The sequence below is a fragment of the Schistocerca serialis genome, chromosome 2, assembly GCF_023864345.2.
Source record: "Schistocerca serialis cubense isolate TAMUIC-IGC-003099 chromosome 2, iqSchSeri2.2, whole genome shotgun sequence".
In the NCBI taxonomy this organism is placed as follows: domain Eukaryota; kingdom Metazoa; phylum Arthropoda; class Insecta; order Orthoptera; family Acrididae; genus Schistocerca; species Schistocerca serialis.
Genome location: NC_064639.1, coordinates 278538297 through 278565314, shown reverse-complemented (window position 1 = coordinate 278565314; position 27018 = coordinate 278538297). Strand labels below are relative to the sequence as shown.

At 41.8% G+C, this 27018-nt stretch overlaps 1 protein-coding gene across 2 annotated transcripts; it reads right to left on the bottom strand.

Moving 5' to 3' along the window:
• Positions 1–3228: 3228 nt before the first annotated feature.
• Positions 3229–26254, bottom strand: LOC126455524 (uncharacterized). 2 transcript variants are annotated; one of them, XM_050091274.1, is made up of 2 exons: positions 26187–26254; positions 3229–3912 (listed from the first exon to the last, which is right to left on the bottom strand). In XM_050091274.1, exons 1-2 carry the CDS (start codon positions 26199–26201, stop codon positions 3565–3567), a joined length of 363 nt encoding a protein of 120 aa, XP_049947231.1. In that variant the 5' UTR covers positions 26202–26254; the 3' UTR covers positions 3229–3564. The 2 variants fall into 2 exon arrangements, with proteins under 2 accessions (XP_049947231.1, XP_049947232.1); XM_050091275.1 differs by lacking the exon at positions 26187–26254 and adding an exon at positions 16039–16192.
• Between the last annotated feature and the right edge of the window lie 764 nt (positions 26255–27018).

The window sequence follows — 27018 nt, the reverse complement described above, 5'->3', positions numbered from 1 at the left end:
AGGTGGCCTTTTCAGATGAATCACGTTTCATGCTACAAAGATGTGAAACAGCTGGAAGCAAAGACTCTGCAACAACCCTCGGAAGAGTCAAGGCCAGAGAAGGGAACGTTATGGTCTGGGAATGTGTGCGTGGGTGATCTCGTCATTGTGGAAGGCACAATTGTTCAACACAAGTATGCATCTTTATTTGGGGTTCATGTCCATCCCTGCAGGCAGTTTGTTTTTCCTCGACACGATGTCATCTACCAGCAGGACAATGTAGGGTTTCATGCAGCTTGTGGTGTACCTGCTTCGTTCGAAGAACATAGGAGAGTTTACCGTACTTTCCTGGCCATCAAAGTCCGCGGATTTACACCCAATCGAGAATCTGTGGGACCACCTCGATCGGGCTTCTCGCACCATGGATCTCCAACTGAGAAACTTGTAGCAGCTGACCACGGCACGGCACGGCTCCACATCCCTGTCGGTATTTTCCAGAACCACACAGACCCTCTTCCAGCGCGTATCGCAGTGATCCGCGCTCCCAAAGGTGGTTCTTCCGAGATTTTTACTGGTGATCACATTAATGTGATTGGACAGTGTAATTTCTGGCAACCATGTGTGCTAGCCATGTTTCGCTTTGTAGTCGCTTCGCTCAGTTTTCATTTGCTGGGAAAGAGTTTTTTCTTCGACCGAAGACGATGAAATATGCTTGCACTGTTACTTCTAAATGGCAGTGATCGGAACCGATCACTCCGATTTTAAGAGCGAGTATTTCACCATAACACCTGGAGATTTCTAGTCAGGTGCAGAAAATATTCTTAATGTCTTGCCAGGAGGCAGTACCTTACAGAAGTGCTGTAAACTGGAGTAGTAAATGGCTCTGATTATTGAAGGGTATCGCTGCCGTCAGCTGCAGCGGGACATTAAGCGGAATCAGAGGCGACGAGTGAAAATGTGACCGAACCGGGATTCGAGCCCGGGATCTCCTGCTTACTACGCAGGTGCTTTAACTACTGCGGGACACAGGGTTATCGCAACTGCGTGGATTATCTCGGCACGCCTCGCAGTCGATCCACATTCCCACCGAGCGTCATGTATCCGCAGCCCCTGTCCATTGACTCCATGTTCGCTACTCTGAGATTGCCATAGGAGATAGGACGTATTTGTGCATCCGCACTGAAGAAAGTGGATCCATTGCGCAACTAGGTGTAGCAATTACATGAATGTGTGGTGTCTGTTCTTTCGGACATGTAGTATTGGGACAGCAAAATCACAAATAATTTCAGCTCTGTTAATACGAGAATTTATGGCCTTCTGTAGACATTGTCACAAAAGATGAGACAGATACATGCAGAAACCGAAGAGAGGTCAGTACACTATTTTAATAAGATTTACTCTTTACTTTTTTTAAACGATTTTAAAAGAAGTGGAGAATAATTTGCTACATCCCTGAAAAGCTAAGATTGATTACCTTAACGTGGATGCCAAGAAAGAGACTGTCGATTGGAATTTCGTCCTTCATGTAAAAATAATTTGTGGTATGAATAGTGATGTCAAAACAGCTTTCGTGAGTGTTACAATTGGCGCTCGCAGCAAATACATAAATTCTGATACGTACTATGTCATTTCAAGTGACCAGGCACACAAGGAAGCATTTCAAGAATCACTTACAACCGGCCATGACAACCAACGGCGCTTCGCACTTCACTTCACCACTGCCGCTGGACAAAAGTCAGTGATGTCATCTGCCCCTAACATAAATTCTGATAACCATGTAAGTGCATATGAGCTATGTGTTCAGGCATAGAACCACAAAGGTTGTGAAATTTACCTCCAACTCTCATCATACACACTTCTTCCAGTTGAATTGGAGTTATTTCTTGTTATGTAGAGATGGTCGACGGCAGACTTTTAGGGACCAGTTGGGGGTGGTCGCGGTATGAGGTGTCAGCAGTGAACATATTCCAGTCCAGCGGAGGGCACTTTATGAAAGCAGAGGTTTGCTACAGATTTTTTAAATATTTCACATTTGACTGGTGAAATTTCATCACGTCTCATAGGTCAAAGCGAAGCTGGCGACCTCTATTTATTTGTTTAGCAGTACAAAGAAGTAATCCGAGACCGACGTAGACGTTTACTGTTAAATCCGCGGGGAACTACATCGTGTAATTTGGCACGCTGCACGTCCAGCGGATTCTGGCCCCTGATGCTCGTGTATCTTCGCGCGACGTCACGGAAGCTCCAACGCACGGACAAAATAGTTTGAAATGTAAGCCGTGTTCGTTTCAAAACAAATTCTAAGTATTAAAGGGTGCATGAGGGCATAGGGATCCACTCCACACTTGTTACCTTTCTTCCATTAAAGCTGAAATGTCTTGGAAGATAAACGTTTACGACGGGCGTTCAAAAAGTGATGCAACACATTTTTTGTCGGCCAGTTTCGGTTGAAAAAATGCAGAATTTGTTGTGGGTCATATTGGAGTATTCTCACTTCAGCCCCTGTGGTTACATGAAGTTTCAATAGGTAGCTGCTCTGTACGTAACCTTCAAAACAGTGTCTGCAACAGAGGTGATTTCCAAGCAGAGAGCTGAGATTCTTTTGGCGGAAAGCCAGAGTATGTAACATATTCACAGGCGCTTGCAGAATTTCTACAGAGACCTGGCAGTGAACAAAAGCACGGTGAATCGTAGGGCGTCTGTTATCATCGTAACAAGGTCACGCAGACCTGCCTGACCTTCCGTGTACCGGACGGCCCACACAGCTGCGACTCCTGCAATGCTGGAACGTGTGGACACTCTCATTCTAGATGATCGACAGATCACAGTCAAACACCTCGCTGCTCAATTGGACGTCTCTGTTGGTGGTGCCGATACACTCGGCCACTAGTTAAGGTACTCAAAGCTGTATGCCCGGTGGGTTCATCGCCACCTAACGAAAGACAACAAACAGGAACGAAGAACTGTCTGTGAGGGACGCAGTACGTGGACGGTGGGGAGGTTATTGATGTAGCAAGACGTTGGCCCCGACGTCGACCAGTCGAGTGACGCCTTGTTGGCATATAGGCCTTCGAATTGAACGGAGATTGTGTTGAATGACAGGGTTTTGATGCCCAAAAGATTTGGGAATAATAAGGTGTATTGGGATCCTGAATAAAACCAAACTACTTCCAGAAAAATACCTGTTGCGTTACTTATTGAACGCCACTCGTATAATATAATACGTACATTAAGAGTTCCAATACAACATTTATAAGGTTTGATTTAACTTTATTGCCATCATTTTCATCGGAGCAAGTTACACAGATATATGAAGAAAGGTGGCTCCATTAGGAGAGAAGCTACCGATTCTACGGATATGTGCAGCAAAGTGTAAATTTCTGTAAGATAAGAATATATGAGAATGAGGAGCAGAACGTGACTAATACGGAAAAACTCTAGTGTGGCATTAGGTTGCTAGAGTACTATAGTACTTGTTCTGTTGTTACAGACGCTATGTGCAAAGTCTGACTGAGGTTTCTATCCTTGCGTTTTCGTAGTACGCAGAGTTCTCCACGGGCTTTAGTGGGTCTGGAGATTTCCGAGCTAAGCAGTCCAGCCGGCAGCCGCCTGGGGGTAAAGCTTCTGGAAGCACTCCTGCTTGAAGGTGCAGCCGGTGACGACGTTGAAGACGAATCCGGCGGGGCAGGACTTGGGGATGGGCTGCAGTCCGCGCACGGGTCCCATGTAGACGCAGATGCGGAAGACGGGCGAGCAGGCGTCCGAGGTGTCCGGGAAGGCGCCGGGCCCCGGGCACTCGTCCGTCTGCCAGCGCTGCCACCACGAGCCCCAAGGGCTGGCCGCTGGAGAGGCAGCAGCCGCAGCTGCAGCAGAGGGGGCAGCAACAGCGGTCTGCGCCAGCAGCGACAGGGCCACCACCGCCAGCAACGCCATCTGTTGACATGGAGAACAGCATTGCGTTAAGGGGGACGTGCACGAAAACACATTTAAAAGATGCACCAAGTTCCTCGCATTACACAGTATACACACTACTGGCAATTAAAATTTCTGCACCACGAAGATGACGTGCTACAGACGCTAAATTTAACCGACAGGAAGAAGATGCTGTGGTATGCAAATGATTAGCTTTTCAGAGCTTTCACACAACGTGCTGACACGAGGAAAGTTTCCAACCGATTTCTCATACACAAACAGCAGTTGACCGGCGTTGCCTGGTAAGACGTTGTTGTGATGCCTCGTGTAAGGAGGAGAAATGAGTACCAACACGTTTCAGACTTTGATAAAGGTCGGATTGTACCCTATCGCGATTGCGGTTAATCGTATCGCGACATTGCTGCTCGAGTTGGTCGAGATCCAATGACTGTTAGCAGAATATGGAATCGGTGGGTTCAGGAGGGTAATACGGAACGCCTTGCTGGATCCCAACGGCCTCGTATCACTAGCAGTCGAGATGACAGGCACCTTATCCGCATGGCTTTAACGTATCGTGCAGCCACGTCTCGATCCCTGAGTCAACAGATGGGGACGTTTGCAAGACAACAACCATCTGCACGAACAGTTCGACGATGTTTGCAGCAGCATGGACTATCAGCTCGGAGACCATAGCTGCGGCTACCCTTGACGCTGCATCACAGACAGAAGCGCCTGCGATGGTGTACTCAACGACGAACCTGGGTGCACGAATGGCAAAACGTCATTTTTTCGGATGACTCCACTTTCTGTTTACAGCATCATGATGGTCGCATCCGTGTCCGGCGACATCGCGGTGAACGCACATTGGAAGCGTTTATTCGTCATCGCCATACTGGCCTATCACCCGGCGTGATGGTACGGGGTACCAATGGTTACACGTCTCGGTCACCTCTTGTTTGCATTGACGGCACTTTGAACAGTGGACGTTACATTTCAGATGTGTTACGACCCGTGGCTACCCTTCATTTTACGACCCGTGGCTCTACCCTTCATTCGATCCCTGTGAAACCCTACGTTTCAGCAGGATAATGCACGACCGTATGTTCCAGGTCCTGTACGGGCCTTTCTGGAAAAAGAAAATGTTCGACTGCTGCCCTGGCCAGCACATTCTCCAGATCTCTCACCAATTGATAACGTCTGGTCAATGGTGGCCGAGCAACTGGCTCGTGACAATACGCCAGTCACTACTCTTGATGAACTGCGGTATCGTGTTGAAGCTGCATGGGCAGCCGTACCTGTCCACGCCATCCAAGCTCTGTTTGACTTAATGGCCAGGCGTATCATGGCCGTTATTAACGCCAGAGGGGGTTGTTCTGGGTACTGATTTCTCAGGATCTACGCACCCAAGTAGCGTGAAAATGTAATCACATGTCAGTTCTAGTATAATATATTTGTCCAATGAATACCCGTTTATCATTTGCATTTCTTCTTGGTGTAGCAATTTTAATATCTGTGTATTACACGTCTTTATAGAATTTAAAATTTTATTTTCAGGAACTATTTTCTGTGCTTAATCTCTTTGCATGTAGTAAGCTTCTCTCATGAAGTTTTCTGAATTTATCGACTAGGAGAATTTCAATAATTTGTAATTATAATTAAGTGTAATACAAAATCCATGCAAAATTCCAAGCGCTTTCCCACTTATTTCACTTTACACGCCAAACTTCAAAATTTACTCTTCAGGCAACATTTATTGCGTTCATAGAAATAACAGTACATAATCTCATAATTCTCGCCTGCATAGATTCTGAGAAAAGGTACACACACTTTAAAAAAACATAATTTCCAGGAAATGCAATTTGAAGTTAATTCTAATGTTTCTTCTTATGACATATCTTCAGATGGCCACATGTTTGTACTCAAGGTCCTCTCTCCCTTCAAGGCTTCTCTCCCAGTTTCTTGTTTTCGGCCTTCTTTCCTTTATTACGTCTTCAAATGACTTTTCAGCTGCAGAGAGGCGCTACAAATCTATTTTTCTCAAGATGTCTTGAATGAAATTTCCTATCTTAAAGCCCAGTCTCTCTAAGACCTTCATCCTCCCTACGTTCCCGTCATTAAATACCAGAACTGCATCATAAGTTGCAGTTCTGGTAACTGCAACGTACAAAAATGTGGTTTTAGGGCATTGTTCCGATATGAATGAATTTAGTGACTCATTTGGATTCTGGATTTTGCCATGAACACGCATTTCTAGAAGTTCAGGATCGGCCAGAAACATGTAAGTGGGCTTGGCAATATCCAGGATACAATTTGGAAGCCTCTCCTTGTGAATGTAGGGGTTGTTATCTCTTTGAGACTATAGATATTTACACGAGCTAGTGCGGCACAGCGGGGGTAAGCTACTTCGAACAGCATAGTGAACGCATCATTGTAACCAAGACAGACACGAAGCCCACGCCTACCACATTTGCACAAGTATATATGCCAACTAGCTCCGCAGATGACGAAGAGATTGAAGAAATGTCTGATGAGATAAAAGAAATTATTCAGATAGTGAAGGGAGACGAAAATTAATTAGTCATGGGGGACTGAAATTCGATAGTAGGTAAAGGAAGAGAAGGAAAAGTAGAAGGTGAATATGGAATGGGGTAAGGAATGAAAGAGAAAGCCGCCTGGTAGAATTTTGCACAGAGTGTAACTTAATCACAGCTAACACTTGGTTTAAGAATCATCAAAGAAGGTTGTATTCGTAGAAGAGGCCTGGAGATACTGGAAGGTTTCAGACAGATTATACTATGGTAAGAAAGAGATTTAGGAACTAGGTTTTAAATTGTAAGACACATCCACGAGCAAATGTGGACTCGGACCACAATCTATTGGTTATGAACTGTAGATTAAAACTGAAAAAACTGTAAAATAGCAGAAGATGAGACCCGTATAAACTGAAAGAACCAGAGATTGTAGAGTGTTTCAGAGAGAGCATTAAGGAACGATTGGCAAGAATGGGGGAAAGAAATACAGTAGAAGAAGAATGGGTAGCTTTGAGAGATGAAATAGTGATGGCAGCAGAGGATCAAGTAGGAAAAAAGACAGGGGCTAGTAGAAATCCTTGGGTAACAGAAGAGATATTGAATTTAATTGATGAAAGGAGAAAATGTAAAAATGCTGTAAATGAAGCAGCCAAAAAGGAATATAAACGTCTCAAAAATAAGATCGACAGGAAGTGCAAAATAGCTAAGCAGGGATGGCTAGAGGACAAATGTAAGGAGGCAGAGGCATATATCACTAGCGGTAAGATAGACAAGCCTACAGGAAAATTAAAGAGACCTTTGGAGAAAAGAGAACCACTTGTTTGAATATCAAGGGCTCTGGTGGAAAACCAGTACGAAGCAAAGAAGGAAAAGTAGTAATGTGGAAGGAGTATATAGAGGGTCTATACAAGGGCGATGTATTGGAGGGCAATATTGTGGAGATGGAAGAGGACATAGGTGAAGATGAAATGGGAGATACGATACTGCGTGAAGAGTTTGACAGAGCACTGAAAGACCTCAGTCAAAACAAGGCCCTGGGAGTAGACAACATTCCATTAGAACTGCTTATGGCCTTGGGAGAGGGAGCCATGACAAAACTCTACCATCCGGTGAGCAAGATGTATGAGAGAGGCGGAATACCCTCATACTTCAAGAAGAATGTAATAATTCCAATTCCAAAGAAATCAGGTGTTGACGGGTGTGAAAATTACCAAACTATCACTTCAATAAATTACGGCTGCAAAATACTAACACGAATTCTTTACAGATGAATGGAAAAGCTGCTAGAAGCCGACCTTGGAGAAGATCAGTTTGGATTCCGTAGAAACGCTGGAACACGTGAGGCAATACTGACCCTACGACTTATCTTAAAAAACAGATTAAGAAAAGGCAAACCTACTATTCTGGCATTTGTAGACTTAGAGAAAGCTTTTCACAATGTTGACTGGAATACTCTCTTTCAATTTCTGAAGGTGCCAGGGTTCAAACACAGGGAGCGAAAGGCTTTTTACAATTTGTACAGAAACCAGATGGCATTTATAAAAATCGAGGGGCATAAAAGAGAAGCAGTGGTTGGGAAGGGAGTGAGACAGGGTTGTAACCTATCCCCGATGTTATTCATCTGTATATTGAGCAAGCAGTTAAGGAAACAAAAGAAAAATTCGAATTAGGAATTAAAGTCCAGGGAGAAGAAATAAAAACGTTAAGGTTTTCCGATGACATTGTAATTCTGTCAGAGACAGCAGAGGACTTGGAAGAGTAGTTGAACGGAATAGACAGTGTCTTGAAATGGAGATATAAGATGAACAACAAATGGAAAACGAGAATAATGGAATGTAGTCGAATTAAATCAAGCGATGCTGAGGGAATTAGATTAGGAAATGAGACACTTAAAGTAGTAAATGAGTTTTGCTATTTGGGGTGCAAAGTAACTGATGATCGTCGAAGTAGAGAGGACATAAAATGTAGACTGGCAATGGCAAGGAAAGCGTTTCTGAAGAAGAGAAGTTTGTTAATATCAAGTATAGATTTAAGTGTGAGGAAGTCTTTTCTGAAAGTATTTGTTTGAAGTGTAGCCATGTATGAAAGTGAAACATGGACAATAAATAGTTTTTAGACGAGAAGAGAATAGAAGCGTTCAAAATGTGGTGTTACAGAAGAACGCTGAAGATTAGATGGGCAGATCACGTAACTAATGAGGAGCTACTGAACAGAACTGGGGAGAAGAGGAATTTGTGGCACAACTTGACTAGGAGAAGGGATCGGTTGGTAGGACGTGTTCTGGGGCGTCAATGGATCACCAATGTAGTTTTGAAGGGCAGCATGGAGGGTAAAAATAGGAGGGAGACCAAGAGATGAATACACTAAGCAGATTCAGAAGGATGTCGGTTGCAGTAGGTAATTCGAGATGAAGAAGCTTGCATGGAGAGCTGCATCAAACCAGTCTCTGGACTGAAGACCACAACAACAACAACAACAATTGTGTGGCACAGATGATGAATTGTATGTTCATCTGTTGACACCATGTGGTAATATCTATCCCAAACTATTTTTCATACCAGTTACATTACATACATTCCGTTTGATAGCCTTGCCATTGTACACTTGAAGAGTGTCTGTCATCGTCTTTGTGAGTCTGTTGTGTCCACCAATTCCCTTTCCATCTTCTAACTATTTGTCTTTCATATCACTAACAAAAGTCAAAGATGATCTATAAAACCAAAGAGTATATGTCGTTGCCTTTTGGATGCATCCTCTGCAAGTTTTCTTGAAAGTAATCCACGGAATCGTTGTTCACCTAGTTAGTATCGAAGCGTGACTTCGAAAAATGGTGTTGGCACGAAGGTTGCGTCACACATTTAATTATATTTCAGGCACTTCGTATGTAATATAATCTCTGAAACTTCGGGTATTTATAGTCATGAGTTCTGCTACTAAATAAAAATAAACTCAAAATTGATATTTTCGGTCTGATTCATGAACGTCCCTCTTAAGGAGATATAGTTCTGTTTTCTGTTCTGTAATGTACCTTAGACTGTCCTGAAAATGTTGGTGTATCATATATTTAAAACAATAAGACCTTCAAATTCTTTTTTTTTTAATTTGACATGTGACTGACACTTTTCACCAACTCATCTACACTGTCACAGTTGACCAGTCACATCTTGGATACTACACAGTCTAGAAGGCTGTGAGCTGCCTTGTTTTGACGCCAGTGTTATCTCTCAGTAGTTGGCATTACAAATAATCAAATCAGTCCTTTGATTCTGGAACTAGTTTATTAGATAACAATGTGCTAACCAGCGATTTCTTTAATGCACTTTATATATATATATATATATATATATATATATATATATATATATATATATATGTGTGTGTGTGTGTGTGTGTGTGTGTGTGTGTGTGTGTGTGTGTGTGCTGTTCTTTTATATGTATATAAAATGACTAAGCGTAAAAAGAAACGCAAAAAGCTGGTAACCGATATCTGAAATCTGAATTTGCGCTTGAAATGAAGGAAGTGTAAATAAACACAAATATGTTTCTGTAGTGGCTACGCCCCATAGTGCCTGGTGCATAAATATAGGCAAGCTGAGTTTTCTGGTAATCTGGATGCATTTACACATAAACATTATCTTCCTCTGATTGTAATGGAGGCAATCAAACCTATATTCAAAGATGTGGAACATCCAGAACTACTGTATAAATGTTTGCTCGGGAAACCCATAATGTGACATTACCTTCAATAATGTTGTGTGATGCCATGTACCTAAAACCTGTTTTTTGCCCTCATGACTCTAAAGTCAGCAGTGTCCCACAATGCAATAACATTTATAGTGGGAACCATTAAGGACTGAAGGTTCTGGAAGGGTTAGGGGTGAGATTAGAGCAGAATAAAGCTAGAAAAATGTGAGGACTGGATGTGCTTCATATAAACCAAGCCGAGTTCGCTGCCAATCAAATCATAAAAAAGCAGGGAATTAAAGAAGAAGAGGGCAAGCATTGAGCGAATGTAACCCTGAAGAGGACATTGAATGTGGACCCTGACTCCTAGTGCATGAAAGAGTCAGAACAGTAAGTCAGCACGAATGTTTGCAAGTGAAAATCTTAAAATTCAGTTTCTCGGAACTACTTTATTTACTATGAATGACCCAAGAATAGGGCTTAACACACAGATTTCCTGTTTCATTTTTTATGTCCCTTTATTTACAAAATATCTGCCATATAAATTAACTGTTTGAGAAAATTTCACTGCCTCATACTTAATTGTTTCAATAGTTCTAGTTCAGTAGATCTACAAAAATAGATTCATTAATTATTGAATATCGGAAGTTGGTGTCTTAAAAACTTTCCCAAATAATGCATCACAAAGTTTGGTAATTTCATATTGGTAGCATCCGACATAGGACATCTCCCCTTAAGGTCGACTAACATGAGAAACTTTCTTGCGTCAGTCGAAAGTACAATCCTACGTACTATAAAAGGAAATTTGTAACTGGATTGAGTATTTCTTGGTAGGAAGGAGGCAACATGTTATCTTGGATGGAGAGTCATCGACAAATGTAACCTAACCTAACCTAACCTAATCTAACCTAAGTAACTGCAGGTGTGCCCCTTAAATCTGTGCTGGGACCCTTACTCGTCGTGTAGTATATTAATGCCCTTACCAACAATTTTAATAGCAGCATCAGACTTTCTACAGGTGACATAGTTATCTACAACGAAATACTGTCTGAAAACAGTCTGCAAAATATACAGTCGGATCTTGATAAGATTTCAAAGTGGTACAAAGACTGGCACATTCCTTTGAATGTTCAGAAATGTGAAATAGTGTACTTCACAGTACGAAAAAATGTAGTATCCTATGACTACAATATCACTGAGTCACAGCTGGAATCAGTCAACTCATACAGATTTGTAGGAATATGAAATGGAATGATCGCCTAAGCTCACTTGTAGGTGAAGAAGGCGGCAGACTTCAATCATCGGTAGAATTCTAGGAAAGTGCAGTCATTCTAAAAGCAAATTGGTTACGAAAGACTCATACTAACTATCCTAGAATACTGTTCGTACACAGAGAAGGGCAGCAAAAGTGGTCACTCTCTTGTTTGGGCCGCAGTAGAGTGTCACAGAGATGTTGAAAGAACTTAACTGGCTGACTCTTGAAGATAGACATAATATGTCCCACGCAAGTTCCAAGAGCCAACCTCAAACGTTGAATCTAGGAATACGCTACAACCCCCTACAGATCGCTCCCGTAGGTATCACGCAAACAAGATTAGACTACTTAAAGATTCAACACAGGCGTACAAGCAATCTTTGTTCCCGTGCTCCATATGTGACTATGATGGGAAGTACCATCTGATATGCACTTCACAGTGATTTAAAGATATGGATGTAGTTGTAGATGTCGATGGGAGGGGATTGCTGCATGTATGCGTTTCGTTTCTTCTTCCAAAGTCCTTCAAGTAGAGATCCTATTCCTATCATTGTAATTGGCCCAGATTTATCCCAGTAACGCAATTTACATCATTTTTTAATACTGCAACGAATATTAAAGAACAGTCTGGAATAATATTTAAAACCAACGTACTGTATCAACTAATATCCCTCTGTTAATACGAATAAAATGCCTCTAATGCAGACAAACTACAGCATCATACGAGAGAACGTAATATAGCATAACCATCTGTAGCCGTCAAAATTAATTACAATGTGAAAAAATAATGTATAGCCAAGGATCTAAAAAGAAACTAGTACAAATTAATAGTGAAGTCAAAAAAGCAGGTACGCTATTAGCTCGAAAAATGTGTTACTAATTGTGACTAGTAGGTTATAATGGAGAGCGAATGGCTGAGTTTGGTTTATGGAAGAATTCTGGGAGACGGTAGCTGTTCTATAAAGAAGACCGCCTACAGAATATTTGTAAAATTCGTTTTTGAGCGGTGCCCTAGTGTTTGGGATCCCCAACATGTCAGATTAAAAGTAGACATCAAAGCAGTTCAGACGTGTGCTTCTAAATTTGTTTCCAGTAGTTCCGATGAAAATGCTTCTGCTACAGAAATGCATCGTGAATTCAAATGGGAATCCCTGGGGAGAATGTGACATTCTTTTCGGGAAACACTGTTGAGAATATTTAGATAACCTGATCTGCGGCTGTCTGCAGTGATAGATCACAACGTCAAAGGAAACATATTGGCATTCGTCATAAGCAGTGTAGGAAAATCCTGAAAATTTACATGTTTATAGCTGGTCAGGGTTTTAAATCAACATCCTCGTAAGAACTTATCACTGAGCCACACCTCTAGATAATACTGACGTCAACAGTGAGCATGAGTTAAGGTGCGTGTGTGTGTGTGTGTGTGTGTGTGTGTGTGTGTGTGTGTGTGGGTGGGTGGGTGGGTGGGTGGGTATCGGCCATACATTTCCTTTTTTATTTTCACCTTTAAAGTGGTGATGCTACGGCGACGCAGCAAACATATTTGGAATAAGGCTACAAATGTTGGGTGGGGTTGATCGTTTCAGTAATTGTTTTGGAAATGCGTTTCATGTTGAGCAACGAGCCGCACACAGTATTTAAACCTGCCAGACTGGAGATGTGAGCCGTGACGGCAACGCAATATCAACCTGGGAAGCACAGAACTTAGAGAAGCTTTCGACGACCTAACAATTTGTTAACGCCAGCCTCAGATTCGAATAGATACCTGCATGATTGTAGTAATACTTTTAGTTACGCTAGACCAGAATATTTTACATTCAACTGAATATTGCCTGTATTATATGAAAGATAGTTAGGGATTATATGGCAGAGTCATTGTATACATATACTTTCAGAATATATTTTACGTGGTATGAGAATTGAGTGACTATGTGATGAACTTATTTTGAATTTATTACAATACACGGAGGTGACTAAAGTCGTGGGATAGCGATATGTATGTATACATATGGCGATAGTGTCGCGTACATAAGGTAGAAAATGGCAATGCATTGGTGTAGCTGTCATAAGTACTCAGGTGGCCGCAAGACGGAAAATAACAGACTTTTAACCCGGAAAGATAGTCTGAGCTAGACGCATGGGTCATTACATTTCGTAAATCGTTAGGCAGTTCAATATTCTGCGATCCACAGTGACAAGTGCGTACCGAGAATACCACATTTCAGGCATTACCTTTCACTAAGAACAACGCAGTGGCCGATGGCCATCACTTAATGACCCAGTGTTGTTAAGTACTTACAGACAAGCAACACTGTGTGAAGTAACCGCAGAAACGGATGGGGTACGTACGACAAACGTATCCGTTATGGCAGTGCGGCGAAACTTGGCGCTGATGGACTATGACAGCACACGACCGAGCCAGCGCCTTTGCTAACAGCACGACATTGCTTGCAGAACCTCTCCTGGGCTCGTTACCGTGTCGATTGGACCCTAGGCAGCTGCAAAACCGTGGGCTGGTCAGGTGAGTCCCGATTGCAGTTGTTAAGAGCTGATGGTAGGGTTCGAGTGTGGCGCAGACCCAACGGAGCATGGATGCAAGTTGTTAACAAGGTACTGTGTTAGCTAGTGGTGGCTCCGTAATAGTGTGGGCTGTGTTTACACGGGATTGACTGGATCCTCTGCTCCAACTGAACCGATCATTGACTGAAAATGGTTATATTCGGCTAATTGGAGATGGAATTTTTGTGGATGACAATGTGCTACGTCACAAGGCTACAGTTGTTGAAGAGCATTCTGGACAATTCAAGCGAATGATTTGGCATCCTGATCGCACGACATTAATCCCATCGAACATTCGTGGGACATAATTCAGAGATCAGTTCGTGCACAAAATCCTACACCGGCAACACTTTCGCAGTTATGGACGACTACTGAAGCAGCATGGCTCATTGTTTCTGCAACTTCTAACGACTTTTTGAGTCCACACCACGTCCAGTTGCTGCGCGATGCAGGCATAAGTAGGTTCGACACGATATTATGAGGTATATCATGACTTTCTATACCTCATTGTACAGTGCAAGTTGCCCATTCACTTAAAGCTTGAGATGGGTTGGAGGAAGAGAAAATTATTCTTTGGGTGTAGTGATTTACTGCTTCGAAATTGTTATTCGCCTTGAGCTAAGGAACTTTTGCTATTGTGAAAATTACGTATCTTTTGGGTATTCAAATGCGAATTTAGGGCCCCAAGAAGAAATACTCATACGTTGCACATAGCAGAGGATTTTTGTTTTAGTCATCTTTTTATGGACGGTTCACCCTAGCCATATTCGTAGAGGTGTTATTCAGCGTGAAATGCGCCCTTGAGAACTCGATGTTGAATATACCCAGTCTTTCTGGCCAGTTATTGAGAGAGCCACAACAAGTTTCACATTGACACAAATGGTACCATTACCGGTTTCAATTTCTTACCAATCTTCATATGGTCTGTTTGAGAAGAAAGAAAAAGGATGATAGTTCTGTACCCTGGTCCCAAATTGAGAATCAAACTTCCATACACAGCTAAACATATATGAATATATTACACAGTAAGTCGTCAAATTTTATCTCGTCAATTGAGCACAGATGTGTTTGCACTGTAAACGCCGCTCCAGCCCTCTTCTGTTGACGATTTGCTACGGATAGTTGTATATGGAAAACAAATTTATAACTTAGTTCCCTAGCGTTTCATCCTTCTTCTTTTTTTTCAGATATCGAGAGGTTGTAACAATGGAAAATTGTACCGAAATGCAGGAGGATCTGCAACGAATTGACGCATGGTGCAGGGAATGGCAATTGAATCTCAATGTAGACAAGTGTAATGTGCTGCGAATACATAGAAAGAAAGATCCTTTATCATTTAGCTACAATATAGCAGGTCAGCAACTGGAAGCAGTTAATTCCATAAATTGTCTGCGAGTAGGCATTAGGAGTGATTTGAAATGGAAAGACCACATAAAATTAATCGTCGGTAAATCAGATGCCAGACTGAGATTCATTCAAAAAATCCTAAGAAAATGCAGTCCGAAAACAAAGGAAGTAGGTTACAGTACAATTGTTCTCCCACTGCTTGAATACTGCTCACCGGTGTGGGATCCGTACCAGATAGGGTTGATTGAAGAGATAGAGAAGATCCAACGAAGAGCAGCGCGCTTCGTTACAGGATCATTTAGTAATCGCGAAAGCGTTACGGAGATGATAGATAAAATCCAGTGGAAGACTCTGCAAGAGAGACGCTCAGTAGCTTTGTTGAAGTTTTGAGAACATACTTTCACCGAGGAGTCAAGCAGTATATTGCTCCCTCCTACGTATATCTCACGAAGAGACCATGAGAATAAAATCAGAGAGATTAGAGCCCACACAGAGGCATACTGACAATCTTTCTTTCCACGAAAAATACGAGACTGGAATAGAAGGGAGACCCGATAGAGGTACTCAAGGTGCCCTCCGCCACACACCGTCAGGTGGCTTGCGGGGTATGGATGTAGATGTAGATCCCCTGATGATGACTTCATAACAAGTCTAAAACATTAATGTTACCATTTGTGCGACCTGAGACTAAAATACTTGCTTGCTGTAGTTTCCAACTCACACCGAAGCACAACGTACAGGCTAAGGAATCAAGAGAAGAATAATGCCTACCATTTTTGCGTCAGAAACGATTCCCGTTCCACAAAGGGTAGAGGACCTCAGAGTGCTGCCGTGAATCACTGTTCTCGTTACTGTGCGAGAAGCTACACTGATATTTCCGTGGAGACTGCGCCGCGAAATGATGCTGCTTATACAGCACGCTTCTGAGCCTATCTCTCACTGTTGTTCATGGTCGCCGACTGCCACTGTGAGGCTCAGAGGTTCTCGCTTGATAAGGCCCTAAAGAGGACAGCCTGTTTCTTGTACTCGCCGCTGGCTTCTGAATTAGCTTCCGATCGATGTACAACACTTTGTTTAAAGCGAGCAAAAATTTGTAAACACTTGTACGTTTTCTTTCTTTTTCGATGTTTACATTTTTCTCTTTCTTTTACCACAATTTACATCATTCCCGATATTTCTCTGCCTTTTATAAATCAAACACTCTACAGATGAGCTTTCTCCAGGAATTATTAACTTGGGAGTTAACCAATAGAGAAAAAAATTACAGTGCCTATCCTCCTTGTCAAAAGGGCGATTATGAGCAAAGAAAACTGCACTGAGCGTCTACAGTTATATCTCCATCTAAACTCAACTAAACTCCGTTCGAAATGGCTATGAAGGTGCAGCTGTTTCGACTGGCCGCCGTGTCATCCTTAGCCCACAAGCGTCACTGGATGCGGATATGGAGGAACACGTGGTCAGCACACCGCTCTTACGGCCGTAAGTCAGTTTACGAGGCTGGAGCCGCCACTTGTCACTCAAGTAGCTCCTCAGTTTACCTCACAAGGGATGAGTGCACCCCACTTACCAACAGTGCTCAGCAGACCAGATGGTCACCCAACCAAGTGCTAGCACAGCCCGACAGCGCTTAACTTCGGTGATCTGGCGTAAATCGGTGTTACCACTGCGGCAAGACCGTTGGGATATCTCCAGCTAGATCACGCAAACCTCTTTAAGGATGGTACTTGGGGTACCACTATCATTTATTCTCTTGCCGGACTGTTCCATTTGAGAATTCTCCATGCCTGATTTTCTTCAACTACACTTTAGTACATGTAAGTCGGACTGAGTAATATTTTCCTCGTCTCTAGGAACGTACCCTCTCGGAATTTAGAAGTAAACTTTTCCGTGGCGCACAACGCCTCTCTTACAGCGTCTGCGACTTTAAATGTATAAACAGCTTCGTGGTACTCTCACATACTAAATTAATTAGTGACGAAACGCGCTGCTCTTCTTTAAATCTTCTCTATTTCTTCTATTAATCCCAATGGTAAAGATCACAGACTACTGATAAATATTCAAGAATCGGTCGGACGAGGATTTTTGAGCTACTTCCGTTAAGGAATCTATCTGGCATTTGCCTTTCATCAGGGGAAGTGGGTCAAATGAGTATTTCATTAATTTTGAAACAGCTATTCAATCCGAGAAGTTACAAAACCAGACCTGTTTTTGGAATATAATTCATTTCAATATTTAATTTATTGTTTAATGCTGCACCATCTTGCCCATAATATACAGAACAGACCTGAGTGCACACGAAAATCCACAGTCACAGTATTATTAACGCATATGTTCTGGGATAAACAACGAATATTTTCGAATATTTTCATACAATTACAATCCTAATGATTGAACCGACATATATTTCCACACATATTTACACAGTATATCGTCAGGTGCCGATAGCCATCTACCACCACAGAGACCAAACAAGAAAAGAGTTTGTTAAAGTAATAAAAATTTAATATTTCTACATGGAAGCACGTGAATTTGTAATATTTATATAATAATTGACTATGTCACTTTTATATATATATATATATATATATATATATATATATATATATATATATATATATATATATATATATATATATATATATATAGCCGGTTTATGCGAATAATTGCCACCTTCAGAGGTGATTAATCCATCAAAAGCTTCTTACAGACAAGCAAATTTAGTTAGGCACTTCGAACATCTCAGAGTCATTTAACATTTCAATGAATGTACGAACGTCATATGATAAAAAGAGTCTTGACGAAATAAATTTTTTACGTAGAGTTTCATAATATTTCAAAAAATTATTACAAAACTCTTTTAATGCTTACATCGTATTCACATAATAAAATTAAAATATGATGACTAGCTAATTTCTGTTGTAAGTAACAACCATCTTCAGATCATGCCTATATGAAATTTAGATTGGCATGAACCAGTAAAAATCTTTATGCAGTAACATTCATTTGTGTAGAAAGCAACACGAATTAGAAATTTGGTGTTAATAGCTACAACAACATCGAGTCTGGCTTTACGTGATACTTGGACGAGACAGGTTGAACACACTGGTTGTGCCAGTACAAATCGCATCGATCAGTATCTTCCAGTTGTATGACGGGCAAGTTGAGACAAAAAACTTTCATGCAACGGTACAAAATTTAAAATAGTTCTACACCCTTGCTGATGAAATCGAAGTCAATCATGAGATATAAAATGGCCATCGTATTGTCACGTAACTCGTCGGCAACGGGTTCAGCCGGAATGAATTGACTACCCCTACTCATAGTCAAAATAAAACTGACCATGGTAGTCAGTAGAGGTAGTCAAGTCAGTTTCGATCAGTTTTGTTCAGTATTGTTTTGACTTTTAGTGGAGGCAGTCAATTTAGTCCAGCAGGTCTCGTTATCGACGAGTTACATGATGTGACCATGACCATTTTATGTATCATGATTGAAACGGTTTTCTCAATCAGGTTGCAGAACCATTTTCAATTTTGTTTCGTTGCATAAAAGCTTTTCTGCTGATCTTGCCTGTCATACAATTGCAAGTTAATGATTATGCGATTTCTGCTGGTTTCCAGCTAATTTGTTCAACTTGAGTCTCATCCGAGTATGGTGTTCAGCCAGCCTGTTTTGTTGTTGCTATTAACACCAAGTTTCTTATTCATTTTGCTTTCTACACAAATGCATGTTACTGCATGATGATTATTACTGGTACACCCAGTTTGTGTTCAATCTGCATTTAATATGAGCATGATCTAAAGATGGTTGTTACTTACAACAGAAACTAGCTAGTCATCGTACTTTGATTTCTTACGTAGATGAAATCTAGGGGGAAAGATTTTTGTATCTTTTATTTAATTTTAACAAGTGACACAAAGACTGCTTCTTCCGTTCCTGATAATGTCAGGCATTACTAAGCACAGAATTGTTGACAGTGTATTGAACCTAGGCGTTGTACAAACCCAAAGTTGCTACCTACTGAAAATAAAAATAAACTTACTTCGTAGAGTAGACATGAAACATGTATGACTGCATTTCAACAATATCTGTACCATCAGCCCCTGAGAAACAAAACCGTGATTCTGTGTGAGTATACTTCGGAATATCCATGCCATTGATAAGGCTTCCACTACGCGTCAGAATAATAAAAAACGCGAACTGAAAGTGTAGTCAACCAAGCACTCTCCATTTCGCCAAAAACTTTTTTTTCAGCTCTGCAGGAAGTTTCCTGATTTGTAAATATGGTCTTTCATGTACTGCATTGTTTGTTAAGTTGTTCTTGGTCATTTATCTGTACATATTTTTTTTAATTTTTCGTGCACTTAATAATTAACCTGTGTAGTAGGCCGCACCTGCGGTCACTCAACCAAAGAGGTGTCCTGATGTCGAAATAATGACCCTGCCACTGGTACAAACTACTGCTTTGATTTATATGGATGTATGGGGAACGAATAAGTAGCCTAATTTCGTTCGATATGGCGGACGAACCTAAGCACGATCTTCACATCACAAAGGAGTTGAAGAATGGCCGGTCACACTGTTTTTGTCGATACGGTGTCTTTTTCGTAATATGGAAGCGCAAATGCATGTGAACAAAAGCGCTTTGGGCAAAAATTGGTGGAAGGAACGTGCTGTACGCATGCGCAATCTCGCGTCCGATCCAAAGAAGAGCGGCGCGTTTCGTCACAGGGTTATTTGGTAAGCTTGATAGCGTTACGGAGATGTTTAGCAAACTCAAGTGGCAGACTCTGCAAGAGAGGCGCTCTGCATCGCGGTGTAGCTTGCTATAGGTTTCGAGAGGGTGCGTTTCTGGATGAGGTATCGAATATATTGCTTCCCCCTACTTATACCTCCCGAGGAGACCACGAATGCAAAATTAGAGAGATTCGAGCGCGCACGGAAGCTTTCCGTCAGTCGTGCTTCCCGCGAACCATACGCGACTGGAACAGGAAAGGGAGGTAATGACAGTGGCACGTAAAGTGCCCTCCGCCACACACCGTTGGGTGGCTTGCGGAGTATAAATGTAGATATGGATGTAGATTACGTCAATGTTCAAGGAGTTTGCTGTGCATCCACATCTTTGTTCGGCATTTTATGCCGCTTTCATTGTGATGACTGGCGACAATTGTTAAAACAGTATCTACAGTGCAGAGTTATTACACTGAGATGACAAAAGTCATGGGATAGCGATATGTAAATATACAGATGGCGGAAGACGATCGACGCGAGTGCCTCTGCTAACAGCACTACATCGCCTGCTGCGCCTCTCCTGGCCTCGTGACCATATCGGTTGTACCTTGGACGATTGCAAAACCGCTACCCGGTCAGATGAACCACGATTTCAATTGGTAGGAGCCGATGCTAGGCTTCTAGTATGGTGCAGACCACGCAAAGCCTTGAACCCAAGTTATCACAAGGCACTGTGCAAGCTGGTGGTGGCTCCATAATGGTGTGGGCTGTGATTACATGGAGTGAACTGGGTACTCTGGTCCAACTGAATCGATCATTGGATGGATATAGTTATGTTCGGCTACTACGAGACCATTTGCTGCCTTTCATGGCCTTCATATTCCCAAACAACGATGGAATTTTTATGAATTACGATCAACCATTGTGCCGGACTATCACTGTTTGCGACTGGTTTGAAGAACTTTCTGGACAATTCGAGCCAATGATTTAACCACCCAGATCGCACGACATGAATCCCATCAAAAATGTATGGGACATAGTCGAATTCGAGTCTCGATCCGGCACACAGTTTTAATCTGCCAGGAAGTTTCATAATCGAGAGGTCAGTTAGTGCACAATATCCTGCACCGGCAACACTTTCGCAATTGTGGACGGCAGTAGAGGCAGCACAGCTCAACGTGTCTGCAGTGGACTTCCAACGACTTGTTTTCTCGACGCCACCTCGAGTTGCTACACTACGCCGGGCAATAGAAGAGTCGACACTATATTAGGTGGTATTCCATGACTTGTGTCACCTCGGCGTATGCTGCGAGATATACAAACTGACGGCGCCGTTTTGTTCGAAAATTTCAGTAGAACGTCACAACAAGTCTTTGATTTTCTGTTTTAGTTGTTAGCACACTAGACTCGCAATAGGGAGTCTGTCCGAACCCGCGTCCGGTTATCCTAATTTATGTTCTCCGCGTTTTTGATCGGTCCAGGCAAATGCAAATGTCAGCATGGTTCCTCTGAAAGGGCACATGCGATTTCCTTCCCCATAGTTGACACAGCTTGTCGTTCGTATCTAATGAACTCGATGTCGACGGGACGTTAAACCCATTCTTCCTTCAATTGAGCAACTTAGAGCTTGTTGCCCTAGTCAATAAGTTTTTATATGTAATGGAGTTTCTGCAGTGGTAAGACTGGCAATAACGCTTCATCTGGAAATCTGCGACTTATATCCAGACTGAGCTAATTATTTTGCGTTTCGAAACAAATCATTTCAGTGATTAGTCCTGAGATTACGAAATACCTGAGGTTTTGTCATAATGATTATGATTGTGTTGCCTTCCGTAACAACTGGTCAGTGTTTTTTTGTTTTTTTGTCAACACACATCATTGCACATAAATATCACGAAAACATACCCCAGCACAGTACACAACAGATCTCAGATGAGCATAGTTGCCTTTCTTTACCTAATTTTCATTTCATTTTTTAAAGAATTATTTACACGACGTAACTTAAGAATGATTATAGACTAACTACGTCGGCGTCAACAAATTCTGGAATGTCAGAGACCTCAGAATCCGCTACAATGGAGCTCGTGTTTTACAAATTTGTATTTGTATCTCTATGTCCGTCACTTCAGTTTCTAGTAGTCTGTCGAAGAACTCCACCTGTGCTACCTTTCACAATTGTTCAGATGTCAGTCTCCTCAATCTTTGTACTCTTCAGGCGCTTATGCCTGAATGTTCGTCCACAGTTTCCATTTTTTCCAAATACAGTTTTCATAAATTTATAGACTGCTTCTTTTATTTTCCAGCTCAAAGATTTATCAAAATCCTTACAGTAACAAGAGAAGAAACTTGTTATCTTTAATCACTCCCATTTGGTACTCAGGACAAAGCTTCTCAAAATTTTTGTTCAAATAATCTTTGTCTGCAAATCATTAGATGCAGAGTTCCATATGACTCATCTTTGTCTGTAATTCTCATCTATAAATTTCAGAGTGATTTTTCGGAATCAATAGACATCAGTTCACATAAATCGCCTGAAAACATAAGCACGGCACATTACACAACTGAGCCCTCATGGGCTGTCTGTGTAAACTGAGCAAAAATTTCCATCATGTACGGAGGGACCAATGCGCTATGGCGCACGTCCTTCAGTTCGAACAATTTATGCATGCGCATACGTGCCTGCGCTGTTGGAAATGTGCAACGCATGCACGCAGTTGAACAGAAAAAAGTATCGTGTGGACACCGCTTTAGAACTTCAACAGCCAGCACCCATTTCACTAAAGGGGAAACACTTTCAGAATCTCAATGTAGACAAGTGTAATGTGCTGCGAATACATAGAAAGAAAGATCCTTTATCATTTAGCTACAATACAGCAGGTCAGCAACTGGAAGCAGTTAATTCCATAAATTATCTGCGAGTAGGCATTAGGAGTGATTTAAAATCGAATGACCATATAAAATTAATCGTCGGTAAAGCAGATGCCAGACTGAGATTCATTGGAAGAATCCTAAGAAAATGCAGTCCGAAAACAAAGGAAGTAGTTACAGTACACTTGTTCGCCCACTGCTTGAATATTGCTCACCGGTGTGGGATCCGTACCAGATAGGGTTGATAGAAGAGATTGAGAAGATCCAACGGAGAGCAGCGCACTTCGTTACAGGATCATAAAGTAATCGCGAAAGCGTTACGGAGATAATAGATAAACTCCAGTGGAGGACTCCGCAAGGGAGACACTCAGTAGCTCGGTACGGGCTTTTGTTGAAGTTTTGAGAACATACATTCACCGATGAGTCAAGCAGTATATTGCTCCCTCCTACGTATATCTCGCGAAGAGACCATGAGGATAAAATCAGAGAGATTACAGCCCACACAGAGGCATACCGACAATCTCTTTCCACGAACAATACGAAACTGGAATAGAAGGGAGAACCGATAGAGGTACTCAAGGTACCCCCCGCCACACACCATCTGGTGGCTTGCGGAGCATGGATGTAGATGTAGAACACAAATCTTATCTTCAACTAAATTTTGTTGGCGATTAAATTATTCGTCTGTCATTATTCCAGGTCTGCTTTTTCTGTCTCGTTAATGGAAGCTTGCTTATTATAAAAACTGTGTAACTTATAGCTTCTAGTAATAATTATGTCTCTAATAGTAACTCAAGTGACCCACAATGTTACACAGACGCTGCGAAATTATTTTTTTAATACTGGCAAGGAAATAGACTTTACCGTACTCCATGCTTTTATTACGCATCAGGTTTTCGTACTACGTATGGTTTTGGTATGGACGTGACAATATGAATACGTGGAAATGATTTTTATTTCGTTTTTTTGTATCCTGTTCATAACTATCGTTGCCGCTTTAACCTGCGCCGTAACGACAGAGATGGTAATTACAATTGTCGTAGCTCTGTGTGTTTGTGTTTTTCCTTGTTAGAAAACTGTGGGAGAAAATTATTTGTATCATGAAGATTGATTCGTACCGTAGGGCTCAGTGATAATTGGGAGAATTTAAACTAATGAACACATTCGCCAACACTTCCGCGTCATCACCAACGCGGAATGCGACTGGTGTTGCAATAAGTTGATGCTTAAATCTCTGATAACCTTGCCCTGTCTATGCATTAGTTAGATGTTACTTCTCTACAGAATTAAAATTGTAGCATGCATTGCAACAATTGTGGCTCAACCTGACTGGAAGAAGGGATCGACTGGTACGACACTTACAATGCTTCACTAAGTTTGAAAGGAATACAGTAGATGCTAACAGTGAGTTTTGAAAGATGAAAGCAGCAGAAAGTCAGTTAGGTAAAAAGACAAGACCTGACAGAAATCCTTGATAACACGGGGGGAAGAAAGGAGAAATATAAAAATGCTGAAAACGAAGCAGACGATAGGGAATGCAAACGAATAAAAATAAGATTAACAGGAAGTATAAAATGGCTTTGCAGGAAGGTTAGAGGACCAATGTAAGGATTTAGAAGCACATATGATTAGGGGAAAGATAGATACCGCTTACAGGAAAATGAAAGATGTCTTTGGAGAAAGGAGAAGCAGCTGTAAAATGTAAGAGCACATTGATGAAGATGAGATGGGACATATGATACTGAAAGAAGAATTTGACAAAGCACTAAGAGACCTTCGTCGAAACATGGTCCCGGTAGCAGACGACATTCTATCAGATCCTTACCTTGCCTTGGGAGATCCAGCCACGATAAAACTCTATCTGGTGTACAAATTGTATGAGAAGGGCAAATAACCCTCACTTCAATAAGAATGTAATAATTCCAATTCCAAAGGAACCAGGTGCTGATAAGTGTGAATATTACAGAACTATCAGTTTAGTAAGACATGGGTGCAAAATACGAACATGAATTCTTTACAGAAGAATGGAAAAGCTGGTAGAAGCAGACCTGGGGAAGGTTCAGTTTAGAATCCGGAGAAATTTTGGAACACGCGGGGCAGTACTGACCCTATGACGAATCTTAGAAGATAGATTAAGCAAAGTCAAACCAACGTTTATAGCATTTGTGGCCATTCACACTGTTGACTGGAATATTCTCTTTGAAAGTCTGAAGGCAGCAGGAGTAAAATACAGGGAGCGAAAGGCTATTTACAGCTTGTACAGAAACCAGGTGGCAGTTATAAGGATCAAGGGGCATGTAACGTAAACAGTGGTTGAGAAGGGAGTGAGAGTTTTGTAGCCTACTGCCGATATGATACAATCTGCATATTCAGCAAAAGGTAAAAAAAGCCATAGAAAAATTTGGTATAGGAATTAAAAGTTCAGGCAAGAGGTTGGCCGACGACATTGTAATTCTTTCAGGGACAGCAAAGGACTTGGAATAGTATTTGACTGAAACGGACGGTGTTTTAATGGAGGATATAAGATGAACATCAATAAAAGCAAAACAAAGAGAGTGGAATATAGTCAACATAGGTCATGTAATGCTGAGGGAATAACATTAGGAAACGAGACACTTCGAGTAATAGGTGAGTTTTGCTATTTGGATAGTGAAATATCTATTGCTGGCCTACGTAGAGAGGACATAAATCTTTTTTCATGCCATTGACAGTCTACATTTTAGGCTTTTCTGAAAGTATTTATACGGAGTGTAACCACGTAACGACGTGAAACATGGGCGAAAAACAGTTTAGAAAAGAAGAGAACAGAAACTTTTGAAATTTGGTGCTACAGAAGAAGGCTGCAGATTAGACGGGTATATCACGTAACTAAAGATGAGGTTCTGAACAGAATTGGGGAGAAAAGAAATTTGTGGCACAACCTGACTAGAGGAAGGGATCGGTTGATAGGACACATTCTGGGACGTCTAGGGATCACCAGTTTAGTATTGGAAGATATTGTTAGGGGTGGGGACGGGAGGGGGGAATTATCGAGGGAGACCAAGAGATGAATACAGTAAGCCGATTCAGAAGGACGATGTGAGCTGCAGTAGTTATTCGGAGATGAAGAGGCTTCCGCAAGATAGAGTAGCATGGAGAGCTGCATCAAACCACTCTTCGGACAACAACAACAACTACAAGTTGAGCACGTAAGTTGGGCGTTGCACTAGGTCGCTTAAAATACGTCATCTTCTGACAGGCCCCGTTAAAGCGTGTCGGCATAGTGTGGGTAAAGAAAAGTAAAGTAGGTAGGTAGCGAAAAGTCGTCTGAATCAATGACCTACCTGATATGAAGCCATGTTGATCAGTGGAACGTCTCTTCTTGTCACTCGTTAGCTTGGACTCGACTCTCAGCGTTACTCCACGAACACGACAATATATACGTAAAGCGTCTGTTTTGACCAAAGGCTGCAAATAAAATATGACTGTCGACGTGTCACAAACAGCGGGTGACAGTGACGGGGTGTAGACGGGAGAATGACTGTTGTTTGAGCACAAAATCTCCGGCAGGGCAGGAAGTTTTACGCAATGTTTCTCCGAAAGGGCGTTATGTGAAGGTGCCTCTCCTTATCTAGGATCCCGAGCAAGCAAACAGCGAGATAGCATCGTGAATCACTTGTTCATTTGTTCCACCTGCGGTGCTTGCATTCCTCACTGAGTTCGTGGCAACTTTCTGTAAGCAGACCCATCCATGAAGTGACGCATGTACGAATTCGAAAAATTAATGAAGGTCTGCAGTGTAATTTAACTGCATTCCTGAATTACAATATCGAATATTGTCAAGACGCGTGGTATAGTGTAAGTTAGTAATGCTGTCCATGTCCTGACGACACATACCGGAGATTTGCAGGGGTTGGACAAAAACATGTAAATACCGCAGAAATGCATGCTTGATGATAAATGCCGACGCTAGAGAAGACTGCAGATTGCGATGTTGTATTCGACCAGAAACGGCACCTGTGCAATGTCCTCAGCACGTTGCAAATGCCAGTCTCTGTTAGAAGGGTGTTCTGTGCAGTTGTGAATGCTTTATGCCGGAGCTAAGTGAGTTCTAACGTGGACAAATTGTTGCTGCTCCTATGGTGAGTGCTTCTGTAACCAAAACTGTGTGCCGGA